General features: G+C 39.7%; 1 protein-coding gene across 3 annotated transcripts; it reads right to left on the minus strand.

The window, feature by feature from the left end:
• LOC149106413 (uncharacterized) lies at positions 1 to 14,401 on the minus strand. Of its 3 annotated transcripts, none has more exons than XM_089298650.1 (2): positions 14,192 to 14,401; positions 1 to 8,035 (listed from the first exon to the last, which is right to left on the minus strand). In XM_089298650.1, exon 2 carries the CDS (start codon positions 7,741 to 7,743, stop codon positions 2,911 to 2,913), a length of 4,833 nt encoding a protein of 1,610 aa, XP_089154776.1. In that variant the 5' UTR covers positions 7,744 to 8,035; positions 14,192 to 14,401; the 3' UTR covers positions 1 to 2,910. The 3 variants fall into 3 exon arrangements, with proteins under 3 accessions (XP_089154776.1, XP_089154778.1, XP_089154779.1); XM_089298652.1 differs by lacking the exon at positions 14,192 to 14,401 and adding an exon at positions 12,501 to 13,229; XM_089298653.1 differs by lacking the exon at positions 14,192 to 14,401 and adding an exon at positions 11,676 to 12,012.
• Between the last annotated feature and the right edge of the window lie 2,406 nt (positions 14,402 to 16,807).

A 16,807-nucleotide genomic window follows, 5' to 3' on the forward strand; every position in this document is an offset into this window, starting at 1 on the left:
TTTGCATATCACAAGTTTATTGACTTATAGGACTGCTACCAACTTGCTAAAACAAAAACACAAAACAACGTACCGCTCCTTTGCGCACAGCACAACGTGAACTTTGAAATTCTAGATACCTCTCCAGAGTTATTTGTTAAGCTAGGGCAGAAAAATCATAAATTCCTTCAAGTGCCACTGAAACGAAATTTTCGTATGTGAGATTTTTGCTTAGTAATAAAGTTTCAACCTTACTTGGAAACACTGCAGACTTTTCTTTCGCATACGGTAAGCGAATACTGCTTTTTCAGCCGTTCGCAGTTGGCTGGTTAAGCCCAAAATTGGCGGCCATCTTGGCGCGGCCAAAACAGTCTAGTGACGTCACTGGTTGTATTACTCTTATGCCGCGCTGAAAATTTAGAGTGATTATGGGAGAGGAGAATACTGTTCGAAGCCCACCAAAAAACATCTTAACGACATCTCAGAGCTGTAAAACAGATAATAACAGTAGCGTTAGACATGAAGAGGTGGAGAGTCGATCCTGGGGCTTTCCAGTCTATTTAATTGGATATTTGCAGGATATTTTATGTAAGCAAGCAAACGAGTGGGAGTTCTTACATCGCAAAATGATCGGGACTCTTGGTGAAATGGCCACCATTCAGTTAAACAATATCAACACTCATAGAGTAAAAAAGACATGAAAACAAGAGAAAGCGGCTTTTGAAAATATTATCCGGAGTGCTGCTGCACGAATCGCAGCAACAACGCTTCGAGTTTCGAGTCGCTTCGCTTCGAGGAAACCGGACGCTTTGTGAGTTTCACCGCGGACGAGATTGTGCCACAGTGACCTTTAGTCTGGTTGTATCTGCTACATCCTACAAGTTATCACAACAGCAACAATTTAAGAAACCCTCTTCTTTTATACGAGGGAGCGAATTTAAACTATTTAGGTAAACTAAGCTGCCATGACCCTACAGGCATGTTTTCAGGAAACGAGAGAAAGCGTGACAATATCGGCGGCGAAAGGTGATATATGCAAATTAGTTCAAATTCTGTTTAATAAACCTTCGAAAGGAGTGTAAACTAGTGATGTTTTAACGAATTGCTTTGAATTTGGATACTATTAAATGAAGATCATAGACATAAGTATGTGCTAAAGAACTCAAAGTAATCCATCGACCGTGAAATATTGCAATTCGGAGATACGTGTAAAAGAGAAGCGAAATTCCCGCTTTGTTTACACTGATACGTATGCGGCGATAAAGCAAACCCTGCTGCGGATCACTATTTTCAAAGATACATTTTGTCTACCACAAGAACTCTCACTTATTAGTATCATAAAAAGTTGCCCTCTGTGTGCAAAGAAGTACTCGACTCAAAGCTTGTGGACCGTTAATAACTTCGTGATTGTGCGGATGGCTGATGCGCTTACGGCTTTTACTGCAGTAAAGTTGCCGAGGATATATTCGAACCTTGTTAATAGACCTTAGATAAACGTGAGAATCCAAATTTCAGAACCAGGCTGAAAACAGACGGCGAAATATCGTGTTTAGGCTTCAGGACGTGATATAAAAGTTGCCACACTCGTCTTCGAAACCTCCAATCGAGTACTCAAGATGTTCGAAAAGTAACTGAGCTGTTCTAATCTGTAGCATTTATTTTGGTGAATCTACACTCTTTGGCGCCCTCCAACGTTCATGATATGTATTTCCTGTCAAGACTGGACAGAAATTATAAGGTAGAAAACTAGCAGGTATCGACAATATGAAGAATAAACCCGAATAAATCAAGTGAAAACAAGAGAGAATCTATAGCGCTTCTTGCGTGAATACAACCAGTGACGTCACAAGGTCCTTAAACTCGGTTCCAGAGCCCGGACACAGTTTTGCTCCAAAAAGTCGATTTCAGCAGCTAAAAAAAGCACTTTCCGTTAGGATTTGACAGAAATAAAGTTCACCATTATTTTAAGCACGTTTGAAACTACAATTTGGGCTAATAAAAGAGGGTACGAAAATTTCGTTTCAGTGGCACTTTCAGTGTCTGCTTTGGCCGATCTGTTTCCTGGGTAATAAAATGTCTGTAATATTCATAATTCAAGTTAGGATGAACTTCTGAACTAAAGAATAACACCGCATGCACACACTTCTGCGGAAAAAAAAAAACTCAACAAGAAATTCAGCTGCTACTGATCCAGATTTCTGCAAAAGCTGGTTTTTCCTACCTCTGTTACAACGAAGAGAGCAGCTCGCGTAACACAGACTACATTGTTCAAAGTACTGATCTGAACCGAGAGTACTGAACTCGGTTAATAATTCAGGGGGGGGGGGGGTTTCAAGTATATCCGCCTCGAATTAAGGTTAGTTGTTAAAAATTACATTCCTTCATTTTAGTAATTAGCTTTATAGTCCGTAGTTTGAAGTCATGATGTCCTGACTTTTGAATGATAGGGACCTTCCGCAAAACACGACGGCAACGGCAAAGCAATAAACTTGCTGGGCAGCAAAACGAATTTTTACGTACATTATGCACCTTGGTAAATTTCTTAGCCCTCCTTTGCAAATGAAAGAAACATGAAATGACCAATTTTCAAGTTTTTTTTTACCTTACGCATTCGTAGCATGCGTAAGGTCCCTACTTTTGGTTACAAGAATTTCAGCTTCTCTCGCTCTTTCTCACGCACATTTCATAATTCTCCAGATCAGAAACTTGTTGGTCTATCGCTTCCACCGCCTTTTCCAGATCAGGTACTTGCTAGTCTCTTCCTGTCACGTCCTCTCTCACATTAGTAACCTGTTGTTCTCCTAAGGTCAAGTCCTCTTCCTCATCAATAACTGGTTGGTGATCTCGCTGTCCCGTCCTCTTAGCTTCCAAATCAGTAACTTGTTGGTCTTATGCTGTCTTGTTCTCTTCCAAATCAGTAAATTGTTGGTCTTATGCTGTCTTGTTCTCTTCCAAACCAGTATCTTGTTGGTGTTTCTCTGTCTTGTTCTCTTCCTGATCATTCTCTTGTTGGTCTTTCTCTGTCTTGTTCTCTTCCTGATCATTCTCTTGTTGGTCTATCTCTGTCTTGTTCTCTTCCTGATCATTAACTTGTTGGTATTTCTCTGTCTTTTTCTCTTCCTGATCATTATCTTGCTGGTTTTTCTCTGTCGTGTTCTTTTCCTGATAATTAACTTGTTGGTATTTTGCTGTCTTGCCTTCTTCCTGATCAGAACCTTGCTGGTCTATCTCTCTCTTGTCCTCTTCCTGATCAGAAACTTGCTGGTCTTTCTCTGTCTTGTCCTCCTCCTGATCAGAAACTTGTTGGTCTTTCTCTGTCTTGTTCTCTTCCTGATCATTATCTTGTTGGTCTTTCTCTATCTTCTTCTCCTCCTGATCATTAACTTGTTGGTATTTCTCTGTCTTGTCCTCCTCCCGATCAGAAACTTGTTGGTATTTCTCTGTCTTGTTCCCTTTCTGATCATTATCTTGATGGTCTTTCTCTGTATTGTACTCTTCCTGATCATAATCTTGTTGGTCTATCTTAGACTTGTCCTCTTGCTGATCAGAAACTTGTTGGTCTTTCTCTGTCTTGTTCTCTTCCTGATCATTATCTTGTTGGTCTTTCTCTATCTTCTTCTCCTCCTGATCATTAACTTGTTGGTATTTCTCTGTCTTGTCCTCCTCCTGATCAGAAACTTGTTGGTATTTCTCTGTCTTGTTCCCTTTCTGATCATTATCTTGATGGTCTTTCTCTGTATTGTACTCTTCCTGATCATAATCTTGTTGGTCTATCTTAGACTTGTCCTCTTGCTGATCAGAAACTTGTTGGTCTTTCTCTGTCTTGTTCTCTTCCTGATCATTATCTTGTTGGTCTTTCTCTGTCTTGTTCTTTTCCTGATCATTACCTTGTTGGTCTTTCTCTGTCTTGTTCTCTTCCTGATCATTATCTTGTTGGTCTATCTCAGTCTTGTCCTCCTCCTGATCAGAAACTTGTTGGTCCTTCTCTGTCTTGTACTCTTCCTGATCATTATCTTGTTGGTCTATCTCAGTCTTGTCCTCCTCCTGATCAGAAACTTGTTGGTCTTTCTCTGTCTTGTTCTCTTCCTGATCATTATCTTGTTGGTCTTTCTCTATCTTCTTCTCCTCCTGATCATTAACTTGTTGGTATTTCTCTGTCTTGTCCTCCTCCTGATCAGAAACTTGTTGGTCTTTCTCTGTCTTGTCCTCTTCCTGATCAGAAACTTGTTGGTCTATCTCAGTCTTGTACTCTTCCTGATCATTATCTTGTTGTTCTTTCTCTGTCTTGTCCTCCTCCTGATCATTACCTTGTTGGTCTTTCTTTGTCTTGTTCTCTTCCTGATCATTATCTTGTTGGTCTACCTCTGTCTTGTTCTCTTCCTGATCAGAAACTTGTTGGTCTTTCTCTGTCTTGTTCTCTTCCTGATCATTATCTTGTTGGTCTTTCTCTGTCTTGTCCTCTTCCTGATCAGAAACTTGTTGGTCTATCTCAGTCTTGTACTCTTCCTGATCATTATCTTGTTGGCCTTTCTCTGTCTTGTTCTCTTCCTGATCAGAAACTTGTTGGTCTTTCTCTGTATTGTTCTCTTCCTGATCATAATCTTGTTGGTCTATCTCAGTCTTGTCCTCTTCCTGATCAGAAACTTGTTGGTCTTTCTCTGTATTGTTCTCTTCCTGATCATAATCTTGTTGGTCTATCTCAGTCTTGTCCTCTTCCTGATCAGAAACTTGTTGGTCTTTCTTTGTCTTTGTCTCTTCCTGATCATTATCTTGTTGGTCTTTCTTTGTCTTGTCCTCCTCCTGATCATTATCTTGTTGGTCTTTCTCTGTCTTGTCCTCTTCCTGATCATTATCTTGTTGGTTTATCTCTGTTTTGTTCTCTTTCTGATCATTATCTTGTTGGTCTTTCTCTCTTTTGTTCTCTTCCTGATCATTATCTTGTTGGTCTTTCTCTGTTTTGCTCTCTTCCTGATCATAATCTTGTTGGTCTATCTCAGTCTTGTCCTCTTCCTGATTAGAAACCTGTTGGTCGTTAGCTATCTCTTCCTCTTCCAGATCAGTACCTCGTTGGTTTTCCGCTGTCGTGTCCGCTTTTAGATCATTAACTTGTTTTTCTTTCACTGCCTCGTCCTCCTGCAGATCAGTACTTTGTTCGTCTCTTGCTTCCACTTGTGCTTGCAGATCAGTAATGTGTCGTTCTCTCGCTGTCACATCTTTTTGCAGATCAGTAAGTTGTTGGTATCTTACTGTCAGCTGCCTTTGCATATCGGAAACGTGTTGGTCTCTAACTGGCACCTTTTCTTCAAGATCAGCTACTTGTTGCTCTTTCATTGTTAGTTGTCTTTGCAGATCATTAACTTGTCGGTCCTTCGCTGTCACGTCTTCTTCTAGATCAGTTACTTGTTGGCCTCTCGCTGCCAGTAGTTCCTGTAGGTCAGCTACCTGGTGGTTTCTCATTGTCACTTGTCTTTCAAGATTGCTTGCTTGTTGGTCTCTCGCAATCACACCCTCTTCCAGATCAGCTACTTGTTTTTCTCTCGCTGTCAGTTGTTCTTGTAGATTAGCTACCTGGTGGTTTCTCACTTTCAGTTGTCTTTCGAGATTATTTACTTGTTTGTCTCTGGCCATCGCGCCTTCTTCCAAAGCAGCTACTTGTTGGTCTCCCGCTCGAACTTTTCTTTGTAGATCAGTAACCTGTTGGTCTCTTAATGTTACCTCTTCTTCCAGATCGGTAACTCGTTGGTCTCTCGCTGCAAGTTGTGTTTGCAAATCGTGAGCCTGTTCGTCTATTTCTCTCCCTTGCCCTTGTAGATGAATAACTTGTTGATATCTCGCTGGCAGTTTTCTTTGTAAGTCAGTTACTTGCTGGCATCTCGCGGTCAGTTGCCCATGTAAATCGGTAACGTCTTGGTATCTCGCAGTCAGTTGCCCGTGCAGATCAGTTGCTTGTTCGTGTCCCGAGATAACCTCTTCTTGCAGAAAAGTTATCAGTTGGTCTCTCGCTGCTAGTTGCCCTTGAAGATCAGTAACCTGCTGGTATTGTGCTGTCCTTTGTCTTTTTAGATCGAACACTTTTTGTTCTCTCGCTATCAGTTGGCCTTGCAAATCGGTAACTTGTTGGTCACTCGTTAATACCTGTCTTTGTAGAGAATTAAGTAGTTCTTCGTTGGCTGCCAATTGCCCTTGTAGATCAGAAACTTGTTCGTTGCTTTCAGTTAGTTGTTTTTGGAGATCAGCAACTTGTTGGTCTCTTGCTATCATTTCTCTCTTCAGGCCATTAACTTGTTCGCTGCGCACTAACAATTGTTCTCGCAGATCAGTAACCTGTTCGTTGCTCACAGTCAGTTGTCCTTGCAGATCCGTAACTAGTTGGTGGCTGGTTGTCAATTGCCTCTCCAGATCACGAACTTGCTCGCTACTCACTGCCACTTGTCCTTGAACATCTTTAATCTGTTGGTCTGTGTCTTGTTCTTGGTCGCTTGCCACCACTTTTTTTTGCAGATCAGTAACTTGTCCGTTGCTCGCTATAGGTTTTCCTTCCGGATCAGTAACGCGTTGGTTGCTCGCTGCCAGTTGTCCTTTCAGATCAGTAACATGCTCTTGGCTTGTAGTCTCTTGACTTTGCAAATCAATAGCTTCCCGGTCCCCTGCTGTTACTTGTTCTTGCAGATCAGCAGTTTGTTCATTGCTCGCTGTGAGTTGTATTTGTAGATCGGTAACTTGTTGGTCCGTTTCCCTCAGTTGCTCTTGCAGATCACTAATTTGTTGGTCTCTCTCTGTAACTTGACCTTGCAGATCAATAACTTCTCGGTTGCTTGCTGCCAGGTGTCCTTGCAGGGCAAAAACTTGTTCGTCTCTCGCTGTTGCATGTCGTTGAAGATCAATGACTTGCTTGTTTCTCGCCACCAGTTGTCCATGCAGATCAGTAGCTTGTTGGTGTGTCACTGTCAGATGTCTTTCCAGGTAAGTGACTTGTTGGTTCATCATTGTTAGTTGTCTTTGCAACTCAGCTAATTGCTTCTCTTTTTCTACTAGTTGTTCCTTTGTTGTGCTCAATTGACTTTGCAGGTAAATATCTCGCTCTTGTTCCCTTCGTAATTGTTCCTCTATGTTTGCCATATCTGCCTCCTTTCTCTGTAACTGCCCTTGCAAGTTGGTCAGCTGTGTCTGTGTCGTTACCAATTCTTGCTTTGTTGTGCTTAAATGTCTTTGCAGACTAATAACTCGATATTTTTCCTCTCGTACCTGTTCCCTTAAGGTTGCTCTGGCTCTGTTCCGTTCGCGTAATTGCTCTTTCAAGTCAGTCAGTTGGTTTTTTCTGTCTGCATCTCGTTGTAGCGCCACTCTAAACTGCTCTTCCACTTGTGTCATATTTGTGCTGTTTTCTTCTAGCTGTTCTTGCAAATTACTCAATTGTCTTTGCAGATCAGCGACTTCTTGCTCTCTGACTGGTAGTTGTCTTTGCAGATCGATTAATTCCGTTTGACTCCTTACCAGTTGTTGCTTTGTCGTGCTTAACTGTCTTTCTAAGTTAATCACTCGTCCTCGTTCCTCTCTTAACTGCTTCTTTGAAGTTTCCTTATCTGTGATGCTTCGTTGCAATTGTCGCTGCAAGTCAAACACCTCCGTTTGGTATTCTACCATTTGTTGCTTCGCAGCGATTAACTGTTTTCGCAGGCTACTAACTCGATATTTCAGAGTCGTGTTATCTGTTTCACTGTCTCCTAAAAATTGTCTTAGCGGGTTAGTCAAAAACTGTCCCATCTCTGCCACCTTTTGCGTAAAAATGCGAAATCGTCTTCTTGTTGTTTAGTCAGGGGCTCCTGTCAACTGCGTCGTCTTGCTTTGTCCTAAGCTGTTTCTTGCACTCCCCTGCAAATGTTCTGTTTAGGAACTCCTCAATTACTCATCTCTCATGTCAATTTCTTATCAACTTTATTGCCAGGGCTTGGTGCATGACTCCACCAACTGTTTTTTTTTTTTCTAGTTCTTGAATCTTCGTTCCTTTTCAATTGTCCAAGTGAGAAAGCTTTAACTGATTTTTCAACTGTTAAACCTAGTGAATCAAAAGAATACCGCAAAATTAGATAAGCCTCCGAAAATGCAATCCCCTTCCAAAAGGCCAGGATTGTTTAGGTCAGCATTTTGCATCTACCACGATGAATAACAACAACCTTTTCCTCGACATTTTCCGAACATTTCCAAACATTTTCCGAAGATTACCGAAGATTGCCGAAGGCGACCGAAGAAGATCCGAGGATGTTTCGATCATACACCCACAAATTTAAGTGTAGATAAAGGGACAAAAGAAGAATGTTATCAAACATGATATCTTCCCATGTGAGGATATCATATCGTTTTTATCAATTTGTTACTACTTGGTAAACCACTGACTTTTATATCATAAAGTACAATTCAAAAACGTCTTGACAAACGATAATTGTGAGTTATTTTTGGGCCTTGAAAGAAAATAGAAACATGAAAACTTACACACTGCTAAGATTATGTCTTATCAAGTTTTTCTCCGCTCATATTCCGCTCGTATTAGTTGACTACCAAGGGAGAGTACGGCAAGGTGAGGACTTGTGTGACTACTGTATCAGAGCCGTATATTGCATTCTGCACTATCTGAGATTGTCTCATTAGTTTTAGAATGAATTAGAAACACATTAATGTTGGAACTTGTCGAATAGAATGGTGGTGAAGGTGAACATGGCTCATATCCTCGTACAAACCTACAATGATTTCGGACACACCGCAGGAAGTGACTGTAATGTCTGTAAATGGCGTCATAAAATGTAACTTTTAAAAATATGGAAAAACCCAACCGAAATTCACAGATCTGATGTCGTTCGAAGCTTCGAAAGAAACTTCAGGAATATAGGACCTAAATTAGATCGACGGTAGCTTGTGGAATTTGAAATGTTTGGATCTACGAGACAATTAAAAATTATTTCCATACATTTTCTTTAATCGGAAGATCAAAACAGAGCGTGAAGTGTTACTTTCAACTGCGCATGTCGATTCGAAATTTCTGGTGATGTAGTATTTGGATATTTACTCCAGGGTTGGCCTTTTCGGATACTTTTGATTGACGCTTGTTTCCCAATCCTGAGAAATTTGATCAAAAATTTTTCAAACTTGTCAAATCCCCGCCCCTTGCCTGCACTCCCCTCCCCCGCCCCTACCGCGGTTTTACATTGATAGGTGCATTAGTCACTTACTACACACGTATATGACTCTTTAATTTCACTGATCAACGTATTCACCATGCAAATAACATATATTTCATTGAAACTATCTGTGAACATCTATTATTTAAGCCTTATGCGCCCATTATCATGTGTTATTGAGTTTCCAGCTTTCCTGTTAGTTCCCTCCTAATAATATCTGTCATCAGCACATAACAGAAGGCTGACCTTATCTCTATTTGATAAATCGCCCTGCGATTTGACTGCGAGCAGTCTGATTACCCAGGCAGTGAGGCCTGGGTTTAAATTTCGGCTTTTTTTTTCCGCGTTCAGTCACAAATCGCCGTCTGGTCTCTAAAGCGCATGCGCCACCTGTGCGTGCGTATAGCACATGGAATTTATAGAGGTTGTCGTCGAGAAAAGTTAGCACGGATTCCATGATTTCTAGGACGATGAAATCACATACAAATGAACACACTGTTCAAGGTAGACCAACACTAAAGGACGTTAAGCGTTTTCGGAACGGGTCGCTGCAAGTCTTACGGGAGATCAATTCACGAGCGAACATTTTGAATGAATCATGAATCATGTTATACCAAAGGAGCCATCAACCGGGGCTATCAACTCTTCAACTTGATAAAAAGCATCTTCAGAAGCGTCTTCGTATTTTTAGACGTGATCGTGAACCAAGCTGAATCCCAGCACGAGCTCAAGAACGTCTGAGCAACAAGAGCAGAAAGGTTAGAGAATTTGTTTACGAATTCATCTGTTCTAGTACACCTAAGTAAAATGCTCTGAGAAACTTCGTAAAGTATAATAAAGATAAAATCTCGAACTAAACGATATTCTCTCGTTATTTGCTTGTAACAGAGTTATGTGTCTTAACAAGAGTGAAACTCATGTAGCGAATTATCGTACATTTAAGCTGAAAGAAACTAATGTATGTCAGTGACCCCAGCAAAACAATTCTTGGCTCGCACTGTCACGCAATCCTGACGCAATTAAAAATTTATTCGAAAACCATTTAGTGGATAAAATCAAGAAATTGTGATGTTATAGGAGATTAATAAAGATGACACTTCTCGAATTTTTAGGTCTGTGCGTTTTCCCAAGCTCAGATATTCGTCGAAATATTTTGCACAAATTTACAGAGACAAGTATGGAAACACCACGCTGGTGTACCTCCGCGGTACGCCTACATTGCGGCCGGAAAATATTGTAAACATCTGGAACTTACTTTGACTATCTAGGCGACTGATTATCTGTACTGAACAAACAAGCATTTACATAAACACTTTTCCTAATACTTTAACTTCTAAATGGGCTAAAAATCACGAGATAAGTATATGATTTCGACAACCGCGTTCGTAGGTCTGTGTCACGCATCGCCATAACTATGAAATTTAAAATGTCTCGCTTGCTTGAGAAACGCAAATAACAACGACAAAGGCTAAGGAAAATAGACTGAAACATTTATAGTTTGATATAAAGACCTTGACTCATTTCACACCCTAAAGACTTGCAAACGAGTAATAAGCTATTAATCGATTCCAAGAAATGCAATCAAAAGCACAATAGCTTAAACACATCAATTCGATTGAATTTCGTACAACTTCAACTGCAGAACATTTAGCTCAATTGCAATATAGCTATTGCTTCTCAGTATAACGACTGCCTGGGTACACACAGCAAAGCGTTTTGTTTTTTCTCGAAAATCCGCGGGTAAGAACGCAAAAAAACTGACCAGATGAACACGATATTGTAGGGACAAGCGGCGAAGCTGCAAACATCCTGCTCTTTTTTACGTTCTTCCACGCGCGTTGTCACCGTAAATTAACATAGCTAAAGTAATACACAGAGTTTAAAAACAGCGGCTCAATGAAGACGAAGAGTTCTCTTTCTCTCACTCACTTTAATCACATCAAACTACGTCGGTTTCGTCGCCTGGTTTGTTTAAAGGTTTCTGTGCTTTGCTCGGTATATATCACATCGTATCTAACGCAGGCACAGGAAATAATACCCAAACATATATAGCGAAATTCAAACGGTGAGTACATTTGAAGTTTAGTTTAATTAGTTAGTGACTGTCTTCACACCGTCACAGTTATCAAGCCTTACAAATAGTCAGTGTGGGCAACATACCGGAAGTAGTGTACGAACGAATTTCCGCGAAAACAATTAGAATTTCCCAAGAAAATTGATCATATAGAACGGGCTAATTAAACGCATAAACGGTCCGATCTATTCTGTATACTGCGAGATTGATCATTTTATGCTGGTAAAAAACCTTAAATACACGCAAATTAAAAGTTGAAGGGTGAGAAATCGGCAGTGCAGCCTTAGTATCACAAAAACCTTACGACAGTCAGGTCGCCCAAGCTCGCAAAATGAGCATCCGTGTATATACAGTGGCATTGACGTTACACATCAATTTTTATATCTGAGATAAACGGTTATACTCTTAAGCGCAAGGATACGAACGAGAATGAATAAAAATAAACCTACCTCGCTTCAGGTCTGTCAGTGTTAACGTGTTTCTTGTGAGGTTTCTAAGTTTTCTTTCGATTTATGACCATTTAAGTGCGCGGCTTTTAGACGCACTGCTTTCGCCTCTATAACATGTCTATAAATAGTTTACCGGACGTAGTGTGCGAACGGATTTCCGCGAAAACGATCAGGATTTTCCGAGAAAAATCATTTATACAGAGTGAGCGCGCACAGTGATATAGTTCACTGTTAAATAACTTCCAACTAAATCAGTTCATTTCTATACCGCAAGATCGATCATTTAAGGCTGGAACAAAAGTAGATATCCGTACAGCGTGTTTCTCGAGAGGTTTCTAGAAGCACTGGTTTGTCCTGCATAAATAGTATACCGGAAGTAGTGTAAGAATCGAATTCCGCGAAAATGATCAGGATTTTCCGAGAAAATCGATTATACAGAACGAGCTAATTAAACGCACAGAGATCTATTTCACTGCTTATGAAATTTCTAAATTAAATTTAATTTCCATTTGTATACTAAGAGATCAACTGTTTCAGGCTGGATACACGTAAGGTAAAAAGTTGAAATCCGGCTGAGAAAACAGCATCGTAATTTTTAGCGCGGCACTGATGGTCCACAGAAGTTGTCCGTGACGGATTTGCTACCTCTCAAACTGATACTTAATACTTGCCAGTTTGTCAGTCAAGTTATAGAATCATTTGGGTGTGAAGAACAAGATTTAGCTGCCTACAGTCTAACGTTTCTGCTTCAAGTTGTACATTGGCATTATTCCAAACTGTTTCTAGAACGTTCAAATATTATAATCATCGTTTGAGCCCACTCACCTCTCTTTATTTTTGACAATGTTCTTCGTTGAGGTACTGATGTTTTTTCTTTCTTTTTTTCTTTTTTAAATAACTGACATTGGAACACTAATATTCTCCGCCGATCGAAACTTGCATTATCTACTACTTCAGATAATCCACAAGACAGTTGAAGTGTCAACTTCCGTGCCTGTTACGGGTTGGTTTGCTCGTGACGCCCCGTCACATGACGTTCTCATGGCGTCACTAAAACCAATATATTGGTATAGGAGGTGGGTGCAAGTGGCTGCTCATAAGCCAAATAATTCTTGTGACCGAAAATCCTGGAAATTCTGATGGGAAGTCAATGGAACAATTATGTTCCAGAAAATTAGTCTGGACTCTGGGGTCGGAAAAGTCTATACCTTTTTCACATATCCAGTCTCCCAATATTTCTCATCATCATGGAAAAACAATAATCCGAATTATAAGACGCGAAAATCACTTTTTTGTTTCATATCGTCATGCATAGCGAGTTTTATCTTACGGTATTTTTGCGCGCAATTTTTCATACACAGAGTTTGCTACAAAACATAAACATTTAATTGTTAGCGGCTTAATGAAAACTAAAAGCAGCAAAAAAAATTACGGAAAGATCGAAAACGACACAGTTTCGTTCGGGAAATGAAAACAGATTTCCCCCATAAATAGGTGTACCACGTCTGCAGTAAAGTTCGCTTCCCTTTTACGATGTTTAATTTAAGTCATGCGTGATGGGTTCTTTTTTTCCGCCTTCTGAAGCTGCACAAGGGGTTATTTTGCGAGGTCACTTTTCGAACTAAGGGTAAGGAGCGTTTGGCAAGAGAACAAAGCTACGTCTTTGAGCAATCTTTACCGGGGTCTCGGAAAGTCAGATTTTAGTAACAGCACAACTCTCAAACGGAGTCGTAATAATCCGGTATGATGCACCTGTGAATTAACTCTTGCTACATTTTACCGCTGCGCAAAGCTAGTTTGAAGAATACAGTTTTCACCAGGCAGTCATTTTCAATCTTTCGGCAGCAGTTTTCATCGTTTCGTCACAACTTTCTAGAATGCGGACGACTTTAGAAGAGATTCTTCGTGGAATAATTTGGAAGAAAATTCTGTCTCGCTCGCTTTACTTACAACAAACCACATAGGTTTCGGCGCCTTGTTTGTTTAATGCAGGGTTTTTAATACATATATGTGTCACCTCGAATCTAACGCAAACACAGGGAATGATAGTTGAATAGACTTGATGCGAGATTTTAAGGTGAATAAATTTGAAGTTCAATTGGGGATTTTAATGACACGGATATCAAGCCGAGAAGTTCAAAAGTGGGAAGTGCGCACGATACCTTACAAAGTTTGGTTGTGTAAGAACATACCGGAAATAGTGTGGTATTTCCGCGAAAATCAGGATTTTCCCAGAAAGTCGATCTTCCGGAGCGCACAGTGACCTATTTCACTGCTATAAAAGTTTCAATTTACTGATTTTTATTTGCATGGGTCGTGACTGATACTTATACTACTTTATTCTAGTTTGTTATCAAGTCATAGCATCATTTTGGTGATAAGAAGTAGATTTGGCTGCTTACTGTTTATCAGTTTTTTTTTATATATAAGTTGCAGCTTGGCGATTTTTAACAAATGCTTCTGTAGACGGTTCGAATTTCATAAACATTCGTTTCAACTCAATGTTATATACCCACCTGTCCTTATCATGCATTGGCAATGTCCTCAGTTAAAGCGATCATGTTTTCTTGAAATGACTGATATCCAATAAATTTTCTACTCCTCCGTGGGAAACTTGCGTGTTCTTCCACTTTGAGTCATTCGCACGGCAGTCGGAGCGTCACCTTCTTTCTTTCTTCCTTCGTGTTGTGAGTGACGCGGAACGATCAAGTTACAGTCGAATGCCCTTGTCAGGTTCCCGTCAAGCGCACGTGACATTCTCATGACTTCACTGAAACCGAGTTGCTTTAAGCCTCTCTATCAAAGCGAGGCCTGGTGCACAACCATTCATATGAAAATGAGCTTAATTTGCTTGAAAATGAAATTTCATTTTCATATGAAAGATTCAGACTGAAAGGATCGACACAAAGACTCGCTTTGAGGAAGAGGCTAAAGGTAAAATGGCCTATTTATGGTCGATTTATGGTGTTCCAAGTTGGGGCAAGTCACCAAACCAAAATGTCCCAGAAATTTTGGTGGAAATTGAATCGAATTGACAAATTGACGTCAGTTTTTTATGCGTCTCTCTTCTTATTGATGATAAATTGCGTTATAACATTATGACAATGTTATGTCGAAATTTATCATCGAAAAGAGGACAAAGGCATAAAAAAACTGACGTCAATTTGTTTTTTACAATAACAAGACCCCAAAATGGTCAAATGCCGGGGATAAATGAGGAGAAAAGACACCGTAAACTTGCCGTAAACAAAAATAAGTGAATTTTATTCAAAATGACGCGAACATTGTCAATAGCTTTTCTGGCTTTTTGATTGGCTACTTAAAAAAGTCAATAAAATCTGATTGGTTAAAAAGTTGACAGTTTGACAGCTGAAAGTTGAACTTGAAAGCTTGCATAAATTAAAATTCTATCCGTCTGTACTCTTATTGATGATAAAAATGAGCCAATCAGCGCGCGAGAAATTAGACAGTTATTGTAAAACATTAATTTTCCAGATACTCAGTCTGGAATTTGTGGACTACTTTGAAGTCGGACAATTTTTCACAATTGGTTCAGGTCTCACACATTCAGCCTTCCTTTATAAGAAAACAAAAATCCGAACTATAAACAGTATCTCTTTCGGTTGTTTTGCAAATTTTAGATAGACTTTTTGAAACAGTCATCCCAACTGGTTCTTCCCGACAAGCAGATAGCAAATTAGTGTTCATCAGTTTCCTATCAATTAAGCAAACGCAGTCCTAATTAATATTTGTATTTTCCCCGTTTTTCTGGCTCTTGATAAAGGGACAGAAATCACTCCGATAAAGATCATAAACCAGTCATTTTGCTACCGAGATGACTTAAGGGGTAATGGTACCCTAAAATATGGCGATGTTCATGAAAAATTCAATTTCTTGGAAATACAAGACTTAAGACCCTTGAGGACTTGCATTTGTCAAAAACATTTTGAAACGATCTTGCCGAATTTCCATCCAGATGAGTGTGAAATTTAAGGAAAGTACACAGTGGTATAAGTTTTTTCACGTAGCAACGGCCATAGCAACGACTGTTTACTATAAAAACGTGACCAAAAATATAGATTATTTTTAACTTATATGAACGAAACTATTTAGAAAAAACTTTTAAGAGATGCACAACTCGATTGGTATAATTATTTGTGAAAAGCTGTGCCTCAAATTGCCATCACAGGCTCATTCATTTCCCTTATGAAAAGGAATATTTCCCACAACTGCGGTAACTTTTTACAAAATAGAACAACCATTGCACCCCCTCCCCAGAGATCCAATCTGCACCCCCCCCCGCTATTTGTGGCTCGTTAAATGCTTAATACTTCGTGTAAGAAACTTAGTTGCATTTTTCTCAAAAGTTTACTTTTGGACCGACTGACTTCGCGCCAACATTTCTACTTTGCAAGGTTTTTAAGTAGAATTCCCGAAACTTGGGCTGATCAAAGACCAATAGTGTCGTGATGTCATAAACCAAAAAAATCGTAACATTTTAACGTCTGTCACGTGACATGAGATGATTTGTCCACTGGGTGTGGTAAAAATTAAAGGTTATTTCCAAATAAAGCTGTAAAAAGCACTGAAAATAAGAGTTAACTGTCAAAACTTAAGTTCATTGCACAGAACAAAACAGAAACTTACATGATATGCTTATTTGATAGTCAAATCTTGTTTTGTAAAAGAGCAGGAAGTGTTGACGTCAATACTATAGAACACTACCTCAAAAGGCTGTGGCTGGTTTCCATAGCAACCATTTTGAGTAAAACTCTAGAAATTCAATTTCTCTTCTTGAGTGCAATAGCACACAATTGATCTTTCTTCACCATATTTAAACAAACTTTTTGGTCCATTTGAGGGTACCATTCCACCTTAATTACAATCTCAGGTTTCGGTTTTTTTCGCTCTCACCCACCCGCTAAAACCCGCTTGGGAAGTTTTGTACGCAGAGGCTCCGCCCGTACCCTTTTATAAAACATTTTTGATAGAGAACGGTAACCCATTCATATAAATTCCATAGGAAACGTTAAACCTTTTATACACTTAGAGTAGAAAAATTCTGCATTCCTTCTCCAACTTTTTTCCAACTCAGCCGTTAGGTTAGTCTACGTTTTTCGACGGCGCGAAAC

Source organism: Orbicella faveolata, unplaced genomic scaffold (genome assembly GCF_042242905.1).
Source record: "Orbicella faveolata isolate gen_17 unplaced genomic scaffold, um_ofav_v1 contig_3, whole genome shotgun sequence".
NCBI classification, from domain to species: Eukaryota; Metazoa; Cnidaria; class Anthozoa; order Scleractinia; family Merulinidae; genus Orbicella; species Orbicella faveolata.